At 44.2% G+C, this 19,327-nt stretch overlaps 1 protein-coding gene across 2 annotated transcripts in view; it reads right to left on the bottom strand.

Annotated features, from left to right (window-relative positions):
- PLEKHH2 (pleckstrin homology, MyTH4 and FERM domain containing H2) overlaps positions 1 to 19,327 on the bottom strand; it is an 812,518-nt gene that overhangs the window by 34,182 nt on the left and 759,009 nt on the right. For both annotated transcript variants that reach the window (XM_069233993.1, XM_069233994.1), the window contains one exon: positions 12,340 to 12,477. In XM_069233993.1, coding sequence (XP_069090094.1) covers positions 12,340 to 12,477 — 138 coding nt within the window. The remainder of the gene's footprint in view (positions 1 to 12,339; positions 12,478 to 19,327) is intronic.

The following is a 19,327-nucleotide window of genomic DNA, read 5'->3' as shown; positions in this document are numbered from 1 at the left end:
AGTGTCTGTTGTTATTTCCTCCCAATGTTTGTAAACCTTGGTCACTCTTCCCCCCCCCCCCCCCACAGGTGTTATGTGTTGGGGATTTGTGTTGTGGAAGTCACTGCTTATTTTGAGGAGTTTTGGGACTTTGGAACTTCCCTCTACTCTTTTGGAATTGTCCCCCTCTATATTGTCCCCGAAAACGTCCGCGCTGATATTGGCTGTGATAAGTGGGCCTTGTTTGTGAGGTTGTGGGTTCTGTAGTTTGGCCTCGAAACCCCCCTCTAAACTGCGTTTTGCGAAATGTGCCTCTGCTCTGTGGGGAGTAGAGTGCACCCATGGCTTTGGCCGTATCAGTGTCCTTTTTAAGTTTTTCGATAGCAGTGTCCACCTCCGGCCCAAACAACTGCTGGCCGTTAAAAGGCATATTCAGCACGGCTTGTTCTATTTCCGGCTTGAATCCTGACGTACACAGCCATGCATGTCTCCTTATGGTTACTGCAGTATTTACTGTCCTAGCAGCTGTATCTGCTGCATCCATTGCTGACCGTATCTGATTGTTCGAGATACTCTGTCCTTCCTCCACCACCTGTTGTGCCCTTTTTTGGAACTCTTTGGGTAAGGGTTCAATGAAATGTTGCATTTCGTCCCAATGAGCCCTACCATATCTTGCCAGCAGTGCCTGTGAGTTGGCAATGCGCCATTGGTTGGCCGCATGTGCTGCAACCCTTTTCCCCGCAGCGTCAAACTTGCGACTCTCCTTGTCTGGAGGTGGTGGTCTCCCGAGGTGTGAGTTTTCTCTCTTGCGAGCTGCCCCTACTACCACAGAGTCTGGTGTAAATTGCTATGTGATATATACCGGGTCTGTTGGCGGTGGCTTGTATTTTTTCTCCACCCTTGGAGTTATGGCTCTGCCCTTCACAGGCTCCTGAAACACCTGTTTGGAGTGTTTTAGCATTCCCGGTAGAATAGGGAGGCTTTGGTATTGGCTATGAGTGGAGGATAGTGTGTTAAATAAAAAGTCATCCTCCATAGGCTATGCATGCAGGGTGACATTATGAAATGCCGCTGCTCTTGACACCACCTGTGTGTAGGATGTACTGTCCTCAGGTGGCGACGGTCTCGCTGGGTAACAGTCTGGGCTGTTATCTGACACTGGCGCATCATAAAGATCCCATGCGTCGGGATCATCCTGACTCATTCCAGTATGGGTTGGGGACTGCATCAGTGGTGGAGTGGCTACCGGTGATGTGTGCGTTGAGTGTGGTGGAGATGGTGGCGGTGTTATTTGTCTTGCCACCTTTGCCTGTGGCTGCTTGTCTTTTTCTTGAAATGCAAGTCTTCTCTTCATCCTAATTGGGGGAAGAGTACTTATCTTCCCTGTGTCCTTTTGGATGTGGAGCCTTCTCTGAGTGTAGTCTGGCTCCATTGACTCTAGTTCTTGTCCGAACTTATGTCTTTGCATTTGTGAGGACAGTCCCTGTTCCTCTGTGTAGGAACCTGATTTCTGTTCCGAGGCCGGATGTTTCGGAATGGAAACTTTTTCGGCAGTCTTTTTCGGCTCCGATTACACTTTTTTTATTTTCGGCGTCCCGCTCTCTCGGTGCCGACTCGTTTCGGTGCCGCCCTCTTGGTGCCGAACTTGCTCGGACCCGCTGTCTTGGGGTCGAGTCTGCTGTGTGCCGGTATCTCGACCGGAGTCGGATGTCTTCGACACATGCGTGCCCTTTTTTGGTGCCGATGATCGGTCACCTATTTTTTGGGTTAAGCCATGGCCTGCTGGCGGTGGCGTCCCCTGGGCTTTTGCGGTCTTCTCGTGAGTTTTGTGTGTCGACGTCTTACTCACGGTTTTAGGCGTCTGTTCGGGATCGACCTCGTCCGAGTCTGACTCTTCGATGGAGAAGGTTTCTTCTTCCTCCTCCAAGTGTCTTTGTCCTGTCGGCGCCGACGCCATCTGCAGTCTTCTCGCTCTTCGGTCTCTTAATGTCTTCCTCGACCGAAACGCTCGACAGGCTTCACAAGTATCTTCTTTGTGTTCTGGAGCAAACACAAGTTACAGACCAGGTGCTGATCTGTATAAGGATACTTGTTGTGACATTTGGGTCAGAAGCGGAATGGGGTCCGTTCCATTAGCCTTGAAGAGACACGTGGTCGGGCCGACCAGGCCCCGACGGGGGATTGAAAAACCCCAAAGGGCCACCGGAGCTCTTCAAAAATCGATGTCGATCTGTTGTAACTAACCAGATACCGAACGCAAACAATACCGTCGAATTTTCTGAGATTCTAACTATCTTTCCGAACCGAAACGTGGAGCGAAAAGGAACACGCCCGAACCCGATGGCAGAAAGAAAACAATTTAAGATGGAGTCGACGCCCATGCGCAATGGAGCCGAAAGGGGAGGAGTCCCTCGATCTCGTGACTCGAAAAGACTTCTTCGAAGAAAAACAACTTCTAACACTCCGAGCCCAACACTAGATGGCGGGATGTGCAAAGCATGTGTATCTGCAGCTACACATGCCATCGAACACATATATATAAATCCACGCCAAAAACAATTCAAAATCTGGCACTCCTTGCGAAACAATGGCCTTCGTTTATTTCAAAAATCCATAAAACATTTTTGAAATAAATGAAGGCCATTGTTTTGCAAGGAGTGCCAGATTTTGAATTGTTTTTGGCGTGGATTTAAAATGGGTCCTGTGCCCATTGACTGAGCACCAACCTCGATAGGCGAGCGCTGGAAGAAACACAGGATTCCCTCTTTGATGATATATATATAAATATAAACCTTTTTAAGCAACCTGGGCTCTTTTATTGCCTCAACCAATCGCTGCTTTTCAGTGAGGTAGTTGGATAAATTCTGTATGCCAAGAAACATCCCTCCCTCCTTCCAGCACTAAACTCCATCCGCCTGCCAACTTCTTCCCCAACCCTGTGGACTGTCACATATATGAACTGATCCTTTATAGTGGGATGTAATACTTTCACTTGTAAATAGTCATGTTACAAACTTTAGTTCACCAAGCGGTGAACACCGTGTAGTCAAGCCCCATGCATCAAGTAGCAGTAATGCTTGGTATGTGTACAAGTCAAAGGGGCGAACACTGATTTTGTTTTCAGTGGGAAAGCAAGATATTTGTCTAGGCTTCCACCTGCACCCATCTGATGTAATCTAGATCCCTGTTCAGGTGTTTGAAATAATTTCAAATAATCACACAATATGTCTAAACAGAATGATGACTTTAAGTACTTGCAGAATAGTAAATTTTTTATCACTGGCAAATCTATGTCGCTGCCTGAGATCGGTTTCGTAAAGACAATGTATAGCTTTGTTTAACCAGGAATAAGGACAAAAGCTACAAGGGGATAGCGTGAGCCTGGCATTTGGAATACATACATTGCCAAACGATCGCCTAGGCTGTGTTTTGAAGCTGGGAAGGTATAGTTTAGGCTGTACAGTTAGTTGCAAGCTGCGGGTCCCTTTTCTTAGGAGGGCTGAAGCCATGCACGCTCCAGTTCATAAGGAGTGAAATGTCAGAGCTGAAGGTGCGCAGGCTACGGCATTATGTGTACACCATAGCCACACTGACAACGCCGAAGCGGCCTCCTTCTGAACAGGTATGCCTGTGCACAATAGGCATTTGGGAAAACATGGACAGGAAATTAAACTGCTCCTGCATGAAAAATAACTTTGTAAAAAACGAAAGGATGGCACTTCTTAATTTTGACAACAGTTTACTACCTCTTGTAGGTATGTGATCGTATGGTGCATACTAGTTTCAGCTAAACTTTACCTACCATTTCAAACAAGCGTTCGCAAAGAAAGGTTCTTGCATTGTGCTCTGGTTATCTTTTATATATATTTTCGGTATTGCATAAACCCACTAAACCCACAAAAACAGATCACAGCGGCCAAGGATCCATTTCCAAGTGGTGAAAGAGCACAGAGACCCCAGCACTGTGTATACTACTTTGCACAACATTCTGTAGCTAATGACCAAACTGCCTGGACCATTCAAAGTGGGCTCTAACATCTGAATGCAAGGTTACAGTTTACAAAACTGGTTATATTTTTTTTGATTATGTGTCTATTTCTAGTTATGTATAGTTCTTTAGAAAATATGTATTGCTGCTATGTCATTACAATACACACACTCTTTAAACCTGTTTGACTAAGTATATTTAGTCATGGTTCTAATTATGTATTGTATGTACATAAATGTGTGTGTATTTATGTGTGTGTGTGTGTGTGTGTGTATGTATATATATATATTATTATTATTATATATGTGTATGCTGTTCTGTGCTTGGCTTGTTCGTGGGTCATTGCATGGCTTCTGGGTGGGTTGCTATACTAGACATCTATGAATCCCTGCTCTCCTCTTAATCACACTTATCTACCCATCGCCATATGTCATGTCTCTATCAATCTATCCTCCATTCCCACTCTGACTCATCCCAAATCCATTCTACTACTTTCATCTCCTAAATAACTCTGCCTAAGCTCTTCCCTCAGCTTCCACATCTAACTCACCAAACCTCACTCTACTACCATGACCTCCCAAACAGCCCTACTAAATTCTCCCTCATTTATCTCACCCTGCTACTATGATTTCCCTAACCCTTCCACAGACTTTTCCCTCCTCCATCCCACTTGGGATGAGTAAATGAGGGATATACTCCCAATTAACACTTCTGGATTTCTTTCTTCCTCCACCCCTCCATTACTCCAGTCAATCTAACTAACAAACTCTCATATCCGCGGCTCAAATTAACTCATAACAATACTAAAACTATACTCATATTTCCCGATACTAATCCATCACTAATTCTTGTTGGGTTCCAGAGTAGCGTGCTACTCACTGAAAAGCGCTTCGATGCCTCGTCAGGGGTAGTAAGAGCTATATAAATACTATTACAATACAATAAAAGTATTTCATATGATGAAATTGTCAGATAAGTTATGAACTTTGGTATTCTGGTAGAAATGTATCCAAAGATTTAGAGATACCCTGTTGAATACAAAAATTGAAGAGTGGATCATTGATTATAGTATTAATATATTTTTGCCCACTGGGGCATGACTGGTTACTTTTGAATTTTGTGTGTGTGTGTGTGTGTGTATATATATATATATATGTGTAATATTAGCAAACATAAGAAATGATACAACAGGGTAGACACAAATGTGGGTACATCCAATCTGGTTTACATAATAAAAGATATATATACCAGTACTAATAAATTATGATATATAACAATATATTATGATATCTAAATAATAAAAGAAAAACATGGGTATATTGATTGTTAATATATAAATAGTATAAATGAATGGAGATATATGATAATATGCTGTTATATATTAATAATAAGTAAAGAAGATATATATGTATAATGTTTCATGTATGAAATGAAGAACGTTAACAGAGATAATGAAAAACACCACACTATTCCAAGATGGCCACCATTGTGGGAGTGTGGTAGACTTTTCATCCTTGACATGGTCTCCCTTAACTTTTTGCCTCTGTTCCCCAGGTTGTTGATGTGTGCTGGACTCTGATTTTACAGTTTTTGTTTCTCTGGGCACTTTACCACTGCTAACCAATGCTAAAGTGCTCCTTTACAAAATGTGTATGTAACTGGTTTAACCATGATTGGCATATTTCATTCACTATTAAGTCCCTAGTGAAGTGCACTAGAGGTGCCAGGGCATGTAAATCAAATGCTACTAGTGGGCCTGCAGCACTGGTTGTGCCACACACACAAGTAGCTCTGTAATCGTGTCTCTGACCTGCCACTGCAGTGTCTGTGTGTGCAGATTTAACTGTAAAATTCGACTTGGCAAGTGTACCTAGTTGCCAGGCCTAAACCTTCCCTTTTCTTACATGTCAAGCACCCCTAAGGTATGCCCTATGTAGCCTCAAGGGCAGGGTGCAGTGTATGGTTAAGGTAGGACATATAGTAATGTGTTTTATATGTCCTGACACGTAAATATTGCTAAATTTGTTTTTCACTGTTGCAAGGCCTGTCCCTCTCATAGGTTAACATGGGGGCTACCTTTAAATCTGATTAAAGTGTAGATTCCCTTTGGGAGCGGATGGACATGTGGAGTTTGGAGTCTCTGAGCTCACAATTTAAAAATACATCTTTTAGTAAAGTTGATTTTAAGATTGTGTGTTTGAAAATGCCACTTTTAGAAAGTGTGCATTTTCTTGCTTATACTATTTCTGTGACTCTGCCTGTTTGTGGATTTCCTGTCTGGGTCAGTTTGACAGTTGGGCTGGTTGCACCTTACACTAGACAGTGACACAAAGGGAGCTGGGGCGTAGTCTGCATTTCCTGATGAGCCATCTGTGCTAGGAGGGAGGGGAGGAGTGGTTACTCACACCTGAAAGGGCTGTGCCTGGCATTACACAATGCAGTCTCCAACCCCCTGGTGAGTGTCTGGGGCCTGGCCTGGGCAAGGCTTGATTTCACATTCAAAAGAGACTTTACTTTGAAGTAGGCCTACTTCAAAGGATAAATTGGGTATAAGAAGAGCACCCAAAACCACAGACTTTAGAAACCCTTCTGGAAACAAGAGGAACCTCTGCCTGGAAAAGAGCTGAAGAGGTGAGGAAGAAGTGCTGCCCTGCCTGTGACTGTGCTTTGTGGAGCTATCCTGTAGTTGCTGCTTCTGCCAAGGTAAGAGGGCAAAGACTTGACTTTGTGTGCCTTCCATCTTGAGAAGAAATCTCCAAGGGCTTGATTTAGAGCTTGCCTCCTCTTGTTTGAAGTCTCAGGGATAGCAAAGACTTCTCTCTGACAGCACCTGCAGTCTCTGGAGAGACTCCTATTCTGCCCTGTGGTGCCCATCCAGTTTCTGGGACCCTGAAAGGAGAAGTTGGCAGCCAAAAGAAAAGGCAATCCACGCACAGAGCGTCGTGCGGGGAAAAGATCGACGCAACTCTGATCTGCAGATGAAGAAACAATGCGCCGCCGGCTCAGCAGCTAAGATTCGACACTCGCCGGAAACGCGACTGAAGAATTGACGCATGGAGCAGGAGAAATGGTGCGCAGCATCGCTGACGGAGGCTGGGAGATCGCAACCTGTGCTGCGTGGTTTTCGGATCATCGTGCAGTTGGATTTCCGATGCAAGTACCGCTGGGCGTGTAAAAACAACGCAAGGCCTGCCTGGACCCAAGAGTGCTGACCGGATCGACGCATCTCTCTCCTGTGGAGAGAAGAAACAACGCGACCCGACAAAAGGAGAAACAACGTAAGGTCCCGCTCGTGAGTGGAATCGACGCGTTGCAAGCCCTTTTTGACACACACTTGCCCAGGTGGGGCTATTTTGACGCACCTAAGGTACATTTTCACGCTAACAGTGTTAGTGTGTGTTTAAAACTACTTAAAGACTCTTTTTGCATTTTTATTAATAACTTAACTTGTGTATTGTGGATTTTTTTTAAACCTATGTTGTCATTTTGTAGTGTTTTAATTAAGTTACTGTGTGTGTGGGTACAAATACTTTACACCGAGCACTCTGAAGTTAAGCCTACTGCTCTGCCAAGCTACCAAGTGGTAGGGTTAGCTTAGGGTGATTCTCTTTTACCCTGACTAGAGTGAGGGTCCTTGCTTGAACAGGGGGTAACCTGACTGTCAACCAAAGACCCCATTTCTAACAGAGTGCTAATATTGAGATTTGGATATGTGTCCGTCTTTTATGGTTGATGATTTTTATACTTGTGCTTTCACATACACACTCCATCCGTGACCAAGGCTACGGCCAAAGCGCGTTGGAGGGGAGTCATTAATATATGTGTGTGTATTTGCGTGTGTGTGTGTGTGTGTGTGTGTGTGTGTGTGTGTGTGTGTGTGTGTGTGTGTGTGTGTGTATATATATATATATATATATGTGTGTGTGTGTGTGTGTATATATATATATTTTACCTACTGGCGGTCACCAGTAGGTAGTTATAGTTAGGACCTAGTTTCCATGAAAAAAGTGTTTTTTGACTTAGCTATATCTTTGGCGCTCTTTGTTGAATCTTTATGAAATTTGTACATGGCAGGGGTGCGAGTTATAATCACCTTAGGGCACAAGTGATAGTTACTTCAGCTAACCATATCTATAACTGCTGAATTTCTATGGCTTCATGCAAACAAATTCAGAACCTACCTATAACGTTCTTGTAACCTTTGTTTTTTTCTGTGACTATATATATACATATTTATATGTGTGTGTGTGTGTGTGTGTGTGTGTGTATATATATATATATATATATATATATATATATATATATATATATACTGCCACTGGGAAGTTATAGTAAGGACTATGTGTCCACAGGAAATGCATTTTTTATAGCTTTGGGGCTGTTTGACGAATCTTCACAAAACTTTCCAAAAAAGTTGTTCCACCTCAGCTCTTCCCTGCAAAGTCTTGTGGTGACCCTCAAGCAGGGGCCAAGAAAAAGGTGGGTCCCAGAACACATTGTCCCCTTTCATTTTTCCATAGGAAAACTAGACACAACTACAGCCAAAACGGATCAACAGACTTACACTAAATTTGGAAGAAAGCAAGATCTTGGTCCCAAAAGCATGCTTTTTGGTGTAATTCCGTTCAGTTGTTTCACAGAAGCTAAAAAAAAAAAAAAAAATAGAGAGATATTTCACACCACGGAGGTTCTGCTCAGCTGACAGCCCTCAAGATGAGATCTGATTAGCTCTCACCACATCAACAAAGATGTTACGGCAGCCATTTTATGGCTCAGACTCAGTCTCATGCCAAAGGAAAAAAGTTTTTTTTTAAAATACATAGTGGTACCCTCCCCACCTAGACCTGATACCCGCCCCCTCCCATCTCAGTCAAAAAACATTTTTTAGCAGTGATGCAGATACATCCGAGGATGTGCAGCACTGATCATAAAAATGGTGGTCTCCTTCCTTTTAAAATAAAATCCCCTGGGGTGAGTCAAGGTCTGGGGGGGCAGTGCAACACATGTTTAGGGGAGGGGGTACGTGGCACCCTCCTCAAGCCTCTAAGTGGCCCTAGGAACCCATCCCAAGGGCTGTAATAAGGGGAGGGGAGAATGCACCTCCCTACCCAAGCCTAAAAGAGGCCCTGGGAGCCCATCCACCAGAGACATTTTATTACATTATGGGGTGGGGGTGTGAGGCTCCTCTGCCTGAGCCTACAGGAGGCCCTGGGGCCATATTATTATAATATTATATAATATGGGCAGGGGTAGTCCAAATCCCCTCCCTGAGCCTGCGAAAGGCACTGGGGACCCCAGCCCCCGTGGCCAGTTTCTCTTTGTTAGGGTAGAGGTGGTGCATGGGGTCCCACTCCCCCCCCCCAACTAGCTCCAAGGACCGCATCCGCTGGGGCTCGTTTGCATTGTGCTGGGGACCCCATTCCCCAGGACACTGAGGTTCCCTGCCGGGAAGAGTGGAGACTGGAAACCAAAATCTATTCAGCAGGCAATACAGCTTTGCTCCCATCCAGGCGGGACCAGTAAGAAATGCTGCTCCCGCCTGGGAGGGAGCAGAGGGAAAGGTGCTGGCTCCCGCAAGTATGGTAAGCAGGGGATTGAACGGGGTCAGCTACAGGGCTGGTTAGCAGGAGACACATTAAGGTCACAGTAGGGTATGAATTTGCAGCATTGTAGTTCCTACTATATGGCACAACAATCGTGGTGCTGGGGAGGTGGGACCCCGAACCCCCTATGCACCAGAGCTGCCTATTCTTTTGTGACAGTGCAAAAACTTTGAGGCTGGTGTCAAGGCTTTATGGAGCACTCTGGTTAGATACGATATTGCCACACACTCTGCTGGAATAAAACTAAGAGGCAGACTTGAAGTTCGCTCATAACTGATGGTGAATGGAAGTTGCCCTAAAAATATCCTGGAATGCTCATATCAAACTCATACACTGTTGCATATTACATAGAGGTACCTCATGCCTCAATGGATCAATACCTTCTTCCCACTTACTTCCCATGAATGTCCTAGGTGCCACTTAGAAGGAGGAGGCATACTCCACATGATACATTTGACCGCCTATTGGCCAGAGATACTGTGCCTACTGACAGATGTCACGGAGCACTCGTTAGACCTCTCCCTCAAAATGTGTATGCTGAGGATTTCCCTCAGACAGGCTAAGCATAAGGTGACCGATATTTGACATGGCCTTGATACTAGCCAAGCGGCCTATACCGATGCAGTGGAAAGCTCCTGCTGGACCCCAGGTGAAAGGGTGGAAAGCCCATATGCATTGATGGGCTGACTGGGAGGGGCACACACTGCTTAGGGAAGCCTGTTTGGGGAAGAAAAGGATGGAATTTGCAATAGCTTGGGTGGCATTAACTGACAAACTAAAGGAGTGGGATGAAGACGATGGAACCAAGTTGGAATAGCTGCCTTTAAAATCCATTGGAGTAGTGAATAGAAGCTACGGGGATTATAGATTTGGTGGCCTTCGAGGTCCAAAATAATGGCCTGCAACCAAGGAGAGTTTACTAAGACAGAGGGTACCTGGAATAGAATACTACTATTATATAAGAGATGATGCCACATCCCATAGTCACTAGCAATGCAGTTAAATGAGAGGGTGAACAGGACACCAGAATATAAAGGGGGGTGGTTGTTTTGCTATGTTATGTGTATTGAGGAAAGACTTGCTGTAGTTTCAAGTTGAGTAAGCGACTCCCAATTCGGATGGGGGTGGTGACTCCCAATTCAAATAGGGTTGGGTTATCTGGCATGCACGGACTGGCTCCAAGTATGCCCTTTGATCACTGCTGTGCCTTTGCACCTGTAATGGGGCAGGATGGATGGATCTTCAGAGCACATCTCATCTTGATGTGTTGCGTTTGCATGATAAATCGAAACAAAATAAAATGTGTTTACAAAAAAAAAAAGCAGTAAGTATGGTGCTAACAGGGAAGCCCGCTAGGGCTGTGGAGGGCTTGCAGCTCGCCCACTATTTAATTTGCTGGCTCTACCCACGAGAGTCAGCTTGGGCTGTAGAAGCCTCGGGGGCTCCTCCTGCAGCACACAACATTAAGACATAATGGGTGCCTGAGTGGGCACATGGGCAGCCTCACGCTCACCATCCCTCCATGTTGTACCCATACTTCCTCTGTGTTATGCCTCCTGACCACCCTCTCTCCATTTTATCACGTCCGTCCACCCTTCCTCGCTCCGTGTTATTCCTCTCCTTTGGTGTCATCTCCCTCCCTCTGTGTTATCCTCCCTCTGTGCTATCCCTCCCGTCCTGCATGTTATCCCTCCCCCTGTGTAATCTCTCCCGCCCTCCAGTTATCCCTACCGAATCCGTGTTATCCCTCCCGCCCACTCCTGCCCTCCGTAATCTAGTTTTCTGCAAAATTTGGTAATTTTGTTCGGATGTTTTTTCTGAATCGCTGTTTCATTTTTGTTATGGAAAATTACATTGGCAAAACGCATTTTAACAACCCCCCTTTTTTTCTTCCCAGCCCCGACTTGAACGATTACATCAAAACTTTCCAGAAGTAGCTGAGGTGGATGAGACTTTTTTGCAAAGTTAGGTGAAGGTTCCTCAAGGCTTCCAAACATATCGTCAGACCAAATAATATATGCTTACTATGGAATCCATTTATTTATTGTTTTTTTTGTAAATAGTCGATGCCCCTTTCAGCGGCAGTAGGTTTTACAATAAGAAAAACATAATTGTGTTGTCTTTTTTTATCTGTGGATTAGGCCTCGTTGTTACGATCTGATGAAATCATTTGTCAGTAAAACCTTGAATATTCTCTAACTGGCAATTACTTAAAGCAAAACTTAATGGTTGTTTTTTTTTTTTGTTTGTTTTTTTTTGTTGGCAGCATAAGCATTTACATTTAATGCACGTCTGGTCCTCGGTAAGGCACCTTCGAGCCACAGCTACCTGACAGTCAGAGTCGACTATTCAGAATCCATAGCGCTTAGTTTTAGAAGTCAGTCCACAATGAATATTGACTTGTCTGTGGGTCGTGTTGAATCGACAGTCTGCTTCAGTTTTCAGTCGATTTATGTTTAGTTATTGGACAGCACAAATCTCAGTCTCACTCCCATGAATTTATTTTTGCACACAAGACTTTGGAAGGTCCCCCACCGGATGCAAGAAGCAGACTAAAACATGTAATCATCGCATTAGCACGCGTTTCACCCCCAATTACCTTTTCTCCAAATGCCCTACCATGTTAATAAGCACACCTTCCTTGGACCAGCGGGCTAGACCGCCTGCGGAGCAGCGTGCCTTTGAGGAGTACTCTGCCACGTCACAAGCACAGCTGAGGGATGGGAGGCAATGGCGGAGACCCCATCTAACGCGCACTGGTTAACTAACCTTTGGTCTTTCCATGCCAAAAATAAGCTTTTCGGTTGACTTCTCCTTCGTGTGAGAGCTTCCAACGACCAGCATGAAGTCATCTCTGTAACCGCCAAAGGTCATGAGGTTCTTGTACACGTATGTCGTTAATAGTCGCTAAAGAGCAGACAGGGAAGTTGAAAAACATAACCTTGTTAGATTTTGCATTGGAAAGTAACATTTGAGAATTGGTACATTAAAGAAGTATAATTTTGCCTGGTTGGCCACAACTTCGAACAAAATGACTTCAGCTTTAAAAGGGAAAGAAAGTATCAAGTGCAAGGTGTGCACAAGGGCATGAAATATAATTTGTTACGCTTTCTGTTAATCTGTTTTTGATTATATAATCCAAAAAGAAAAGCTTTAAGACACACTGGACTGTAACGAGAAACAGGCACTGACCCCCAAACCCTGGATTTCAACTTTTGTTTTATTCTTGAGATTTTGTATGATATATACCACATCAAGTCATGTGAGAGGACTTTACATTGAAAAGAGAGTATGAGGAGAACACATTTCTAAAACATATATACATAAAAACAGAAGCCTATCACAGTGTACAGTTAGGTAGTTAATCGCGCTGATAGTACTTGTTTTGCAATCTTCAAAGTATATATTTTCATCTCGTATACAAGTGGAATCTGAGTGAAGATAGACCTTTGTAACATGTCCAAGGACTACTACAGTTGAGAACCTTGCAAGTCCAAGGCGTGGAATGGAGCAAAATGTTTAGTGCAGAAGTAGGAGTTATTTCTTTACTTTTTTGACAATAATGTATGCATAGCTCTTCTACAGGTCTGGAGAATGTTGTTGCAGATCTATGTGTTTCTAAATTGGACTGTGGTTCTGAGATATAAAAGGTAGCCAGCTCACGCTCTCCATATTCAATTACTGGGGTCATTTCTTTTTTTTAGTGCAAATCCCTGTTTGTGTCCAAAAACAAATTCCACATTGGGCTGCATTTGCCCAACTACTAAAGGTGACCAAGATGACATGCGGGTTGGGTACACCAAATGGGTCAAAGATTTTACATTCTCACTTGGGGCCAGATGTATCATTATATCCAGTAGCGATTACCTAATTGCGATTTTGTGTGAATCGCAATTGAGTAATCGCTACTGGAATGTATGAAACTCTAGGAGTTTCATACTGCGATTCGCAAGGGCTCGCAAATGGACCTACCTCATTAATATTCATGAGGTAGGTCACAATTTGTGAGCCACTGTGAATGGCTACAATCACAGGGATGGTGGCCTGCTGGACTCAGCAGACCACCATGTCTGTGATTGCTTTTCAATAAAGCAATCTTTTTTTTTTTTTTTTTTAAATTCAGCCCGTTTTCCTTCAAGGAAAACAGGACGTGTTTAAAAATGAAAAATAAAAAGTTTTCTTTTCATTTTTTAAGAGTAGGCAGTGGTCCGTGAGACCACTGTCTGCTCCTAAAAAATGTTTTTGCATGCATTCCCAAAGGGGAAGGGGTCCTTGGGGATCCCTTCCCCTTTGCGAATGGGTTACCACCAATTTGAAATTGGTGGTAACTGCGATTGTTTTGCGACCGCATTTACAGTCACAAAACAATCATGCATACCGCTGCGACAATAAGTTACCGAATCGCAAATTAGATTTGTTACATACCAAAATGCAGTTTAGGGCTGTTTGCGCTTGCAAAACACTTTGATACATCTGGCCCTTGGTCTCTAAAATGGAAGTTGAATTCCTCCAGTGGGGCAAAGTAGCAATAGAAGGCTGTATCTAGCAAAGTCCTCCTGAAGCTGCAGAGCCGTGAACGTAGTTCCACTGAAGTCATTGGCTTTGGTGGGAAAAGCTCAGAGTGAGAGAAATTCTGATTTCAGGGCCTCTGAAGTCCTTACATCAGGCAGACACCGTTTGTGTATTCATCCAGTTAAGATTTCTGCCTTCAAACCTGGGGGTATAATTATGGATTTGCGGCGCAGGGCAGCGGAGCAAGTTACCTTGCTGCGCTGCCCTGCGTCACAGGGAAAGGGCAGGAATGTGACGTATTTATAGCATATGCCGCATTCCTGTCCTTTTCCTCTGCACTCACTGGCACCATTTTGGCAGCCTAGCTCCAACGCAGGCACCCTTGCACCAAAGTGAAAAGGTGTCTGCTTTGCATGCAGGATTGTTTCAGTGCAGAAAGGGAGTCATTTTCTTTTTTTCTACATGTGCTACAGAATGTCTTACTTCATATTTATGAGGCTCTTCAAAGCCACGCAGAGTAGCTTTGTGTGGCTTCATAAATATGAGGTAGTGGTTTGCGCTGTTGTTGTGTCACAAAACGTGATGCAGCAGTGGCACAAGGGTCTGATAAATATGGGTCTCAGTCTTTTTATGTAGCTCAAAATCTTCCAGCAGGGCAAGCCTGAAACTGTAAACTGTGAAGTCCCTTTGAAATCTGACACCTTTGCAGCATGGTCCCACTGACACTTTCTCACAACCTGTCACATGGATCATACCAAAAATAATACCATAGGGTCATCTATCTGATGATCATATTCTGACTATAGACTGCAAGGCTTGCAAACATGTTGGCCCACACCCACACCCACACCCAAACCTAAAGTCCTCAGCATCAAGACCAAGGCAAGGTGCTACGCAAGGTAAGGTGCTGGCTACTGCAACTAGCAAGTCAACACAATAAAAGCACTGGGCGTTTTTATTGCTGTAGAGGAGACACGATGGGCAAATTAATGAGCAATCAATAACTCTTTTCAAACCCAGCACAGCCACTTTTATCTGCATCATTACTTCTGGACTCTCATGCAGCCACCCGTCATAAGCGAATTAAAAGAGCATACAACACAAAAAGATGTCCAGCTTTAGCTATTCCATACTCACGACCCAGGATAAGCAGTCCTAAAATTAACCAAATCTGCCAGCCTGAGGCAGCATCATTCACACATGCAACCTGGTAAGATCACATAATGCAGAACAGCTGCAGTCACCCACTAAATGAAAGGACATCAATTGGACAAGATGGATTACATTTGAATGCAGCAAAGCCAAGGAGAACCAGCAAGTGTTCTAATGTATGCCAAAAACAAAGGCTATAGATTTTAGACACCAACATTGACTTCACTGGCCACAAATCAACTCAAAAATCGTATGATGGTTGTCCCTAAACAATGCCTGCCTGCACCTTTGCAGACTTTGCAGGACAGTATGTGTCATACAGGCTGAAGGAATGCAATAGGTGGCCATGACTGCCATAGCTGATACCACCAATTATACCAGCTCTATGAGCCGCATCCACCATGTTCGCAAGATTCCCTACTTCACCAAACACAACCCAGTCATCCCTGCATAAGGGACAGCTCCATGTAAACATGCTCTACCATTCAGGCTAAAATCAGAGTCGTCCAGAAAGTCACATAGGGCTTCATCTGCCAGTGATTATGTGCCAAAATACAACAGATTTGCACTGTGGAACAATCAAATAACTACCTGGAAAGCAGTGCCTAGTAGCTAGAAGAGCCTATAGGCCATACGTATGAAGCATTTTTGCCATCGCAAATGGCCTGACCTGGCATTTTTGGAACAGTTTCCCCTGACTTTTTGCTTTCTGACCTCCTGTTTTGGCTATGTGCTACACTTTGTTTTTGCTGGCTTTAGGACTCCGTGCACTTTTTCACTGCTGATCAATGCTAAGGTGCATGTGTTCTGTGTCTACAGCATGGTAGCAAACATGATAGCAATGGCTTCTCTATGATTGTACCCACTTGCCAGACCCAAACTTTCCTTTTTATTACATTTAAGTCACCCGTAAGGTAGGACCTGGTTAGCTCCAAGGGCAGCGTGCAGTGTATTTCAAATGGTGAACATGTACTTTTAGGTTTAACATGTCCGGGTAGTAAAAAAAACTCTTAAATCTGCTTTTCACTATTACAAGCACTAACTCTCCCATAAGCTAACATTGTGGTTACCTTAGAACAGCTTCTAAGTTTAATTTCCATTTGGTAAAAGATAGAAAAATGGAGTTTGGTGCCTCGCGACTCACAATTTAAAAATACTTCTTCGAATAAAGTTGTTTTTAAATTGCAGGTCTGAAAATGCCACTTTTAGAAAGATGGCGTTTTCTTACCTTATCCCTTCTGTGCCTTAGCCTGTCTTTGAATATATGTCTGGGTTTAGGTGACATTGTGCATTCTCTCCAGACAGCCACAAACAAGAAGGGTTAGGTGCGACAGAAGATACATCTGCATACTAACAGTCGTCCTGGGCAGGGAGATGGAGAGGCAGTTCACACTTAGAGGAAAAGACTGTGTCCTGCCCTCACACAAAGCGCTGATAACCCCCTACTGGTAGTGCTGAACAAGGCCTGGATTGAAAGGGAACCTTGTGCACATCAGAGAATTCTTTTGAAGTTACCCCACATGAAAGGCCATTTTGGGTATAACTACTGGGCCTCTGACACCACATAATCAGAACACTTCCGGACTGAGGGCATTCTACCAGGAAGAAGGATGACTGTGCTGTCAGGAGGGAGTGCCACTTTGCTGATTTCTCTGCTGTGTTGGTCTGCTGCCTTTTACTTCTTGCCTGGGAGGGAGAGCACTGCTTCTAACTCTCTACATGCTGCAATCTAAAGTTTCTGCAAGGGCCTGATTGGCTTTGCCTCCTGTTTCTGAAGTCTCAGAGATATCAAAGACTTCACCTTCATCTTGGTCCCAGTGCCTGGGCTCCTCTGCTGTGAGTCCTGCTCTGATAAATAGTGCCAAATCTACTCCGGGGCCTTGGAGGTGAGTGTGGTACTGCATCCCAAGAACTGATGCAATGACACCGGCATGTCACTTGGAACTGACTCATCCTGCTACAGAAACCCCACTTTGCTGCTGCCTCTACCGAAGCCGTTGACACGCTCAACGACTGCACAATGCAACAACCCCAACTTACAGCGCAGCCCAGGCTTGGCCGATGCAGCACCACCACATCTGAACCAGTACTCATCGCTTCTGGAAATTGGCACATCAAATGACCATGACCGATCAGGAAACAGTGCATCACCTGCAAGCACAACGCATCCCTTCCTTTGGATCAGTGCATTGTCACCGAACATTGACGTACATTGAGTACCGGCAGCGGGTCTACATGACTCCTGTACCTGGCCCACGCTCCATCGCATCGGACTAACTTTTGGCTTTGCCCAAGTCCAGAATGACCAGATGCCCCTGGTTGGAGACCTTGTCTTCTAAGCACTGCAATCGGATTTAACCTTTACAAATTCATAACTTGACTTGTGTATTTTGGATTTTTGTCGTTTTGGTTTTGTTTGACTCAGATAAATATTGGCTATTCTTCTAAACTGGTGTGGAGTCTTTTTGTGGTGTTTTCACTGTGTTACTGTTTATGTGCACTAATACTTTAGACATTGCCTCTTTAGTTTAGTCTGACTACTCTGTTCCAAACTACCAGAGAGTGAGCACAGGTAAACTTTTAGTGTGTATCTCACTTGCCCTGACTAGGATTGTGGTCCCTACTTGGACAGAGTGCAAACATCTGCCAACTGGAGACCAATGTCGAACAGCTCCAAATAGCGATTTCCAGTGAAATGTATCAAGGTTTTGCAACCGAAATGTGGTTGCAAAACCTTACCACCAACTCACAGTTGGTGGCAATGCACTTGAAAATTGGAAGGGGTCCCTAAGGGACCCATTTCCCTTTGTAAATGATAAAAAAATATTTGTAAGAGCAGGCAGTGGCCCCACCAACCACTGCCTAGTCTTAAAAAATGAAACTTCAAAGTTTAACTGTTTTCTTTTTAAACGCATCACGGGTTCCTATAAGGGAAACGGGCTGCATTAAAAAAAAGATTACTTTATTTAAAAGCAATCACAGACATGGTGATCTGCTGACCCCAGCAGGCCACCATCCCTTTGACGACAGCGATTCCTAATGGGTTGCAAATTGCGACTTACCTCTATAATAACCATGTGGTAGGTTGATTTACAACACATTAGGAATGGCAAGTATGAAACAAAATGGTTTATACATAAGGAATTGCGATTTCCAAATAGCGATTTGCATAACATTGCAATTTGGAAATCGCTATTCCTTCTCTTTACACATCTGGCCCCAGATGATGAGCACTACCACTTTGCCTCAAACATCCAAAGGCACGACAGAATGAGGAGTAGTAGCCGTTGCTTCCACATCAAGGAAGGAAAAAAATGAAGGATATTCTCCTGCCCCAGGCCTAATTGAATAGTTGCCAGAGGCATGGGTGCAAGGTCACTTCTATGTATATGGAACAAAGGTACTCGTCTGGTGTCCCCTGCTAAGGAGTAAAAGAATGTCACTAACGAACATACCTCTGGGATAAATTAGGAGGGAGGGAGGGAGGGAAGCAAACATATGTACCTCGTCTAGAAAGACACAACAGGTTGAGATGGCTCTGCAGGGGTGGTGCAATAAAGGAAGATGTGAGGGCAAATCAGACTAAGAAAATGTCCTCAGGCTTTGTGGACTGGCATAGACTGGGCATCTAGTGTGTATGGATAGGAAGATATTGATGCAAATGTGATGAGAAACTGTGTTTTTATACATTATGACAGTAAAATTGGAATAAACATCGTAGGACATGGGAATACTTTAAAGAGGACACAAAAACGTTTACCTGTAAGTCCTTAAGCTGTTTACAAAATTTTCTTGTCGCCTCTTCCCGGGAAGCCCAGACAGGAACATTTTGCAATTTGTAGCAGTAGTAAGCAGAACACTTGTGCTGTGTATGTGATCAAATGAGGCACTACAAACGTGTACTCAGGCCACAAGAATAAAAATAAGTCCATGAACACTTGTGGAGCGCAATTCCGAATTGGCATGCTTGTTAGCTGGCGGGTTAACAATCGACATATGTATCAGTTGAAAAGTGCAAAAACGCAGGAGCAGCTTGCGGCACATGGCAGGGGCAGAGCTTCCTGGGCGGGGGAAGAAAAATGAATTTAAAAAA

This window comes from Pleurodeles waltl, chromosome 5 (assembly GCF_031143425.1).
Source record: "Pleurodeles waltl isolate 20211129_DDA chromosome 5, aPleWal1.hap1.20221129, whole genome shotgun sequence".
NCBI lineage: Eukaryota > Metazoa > Chordata > Amphibia > Caudata > Salamandridae > Pleurodeles > Pleurodeles waltl.
The sequence above is the reverse complement of the archived record's forward strand: the minus strand, read 5'-3'. Positions and strand labels throughout refer to the sequence as shown.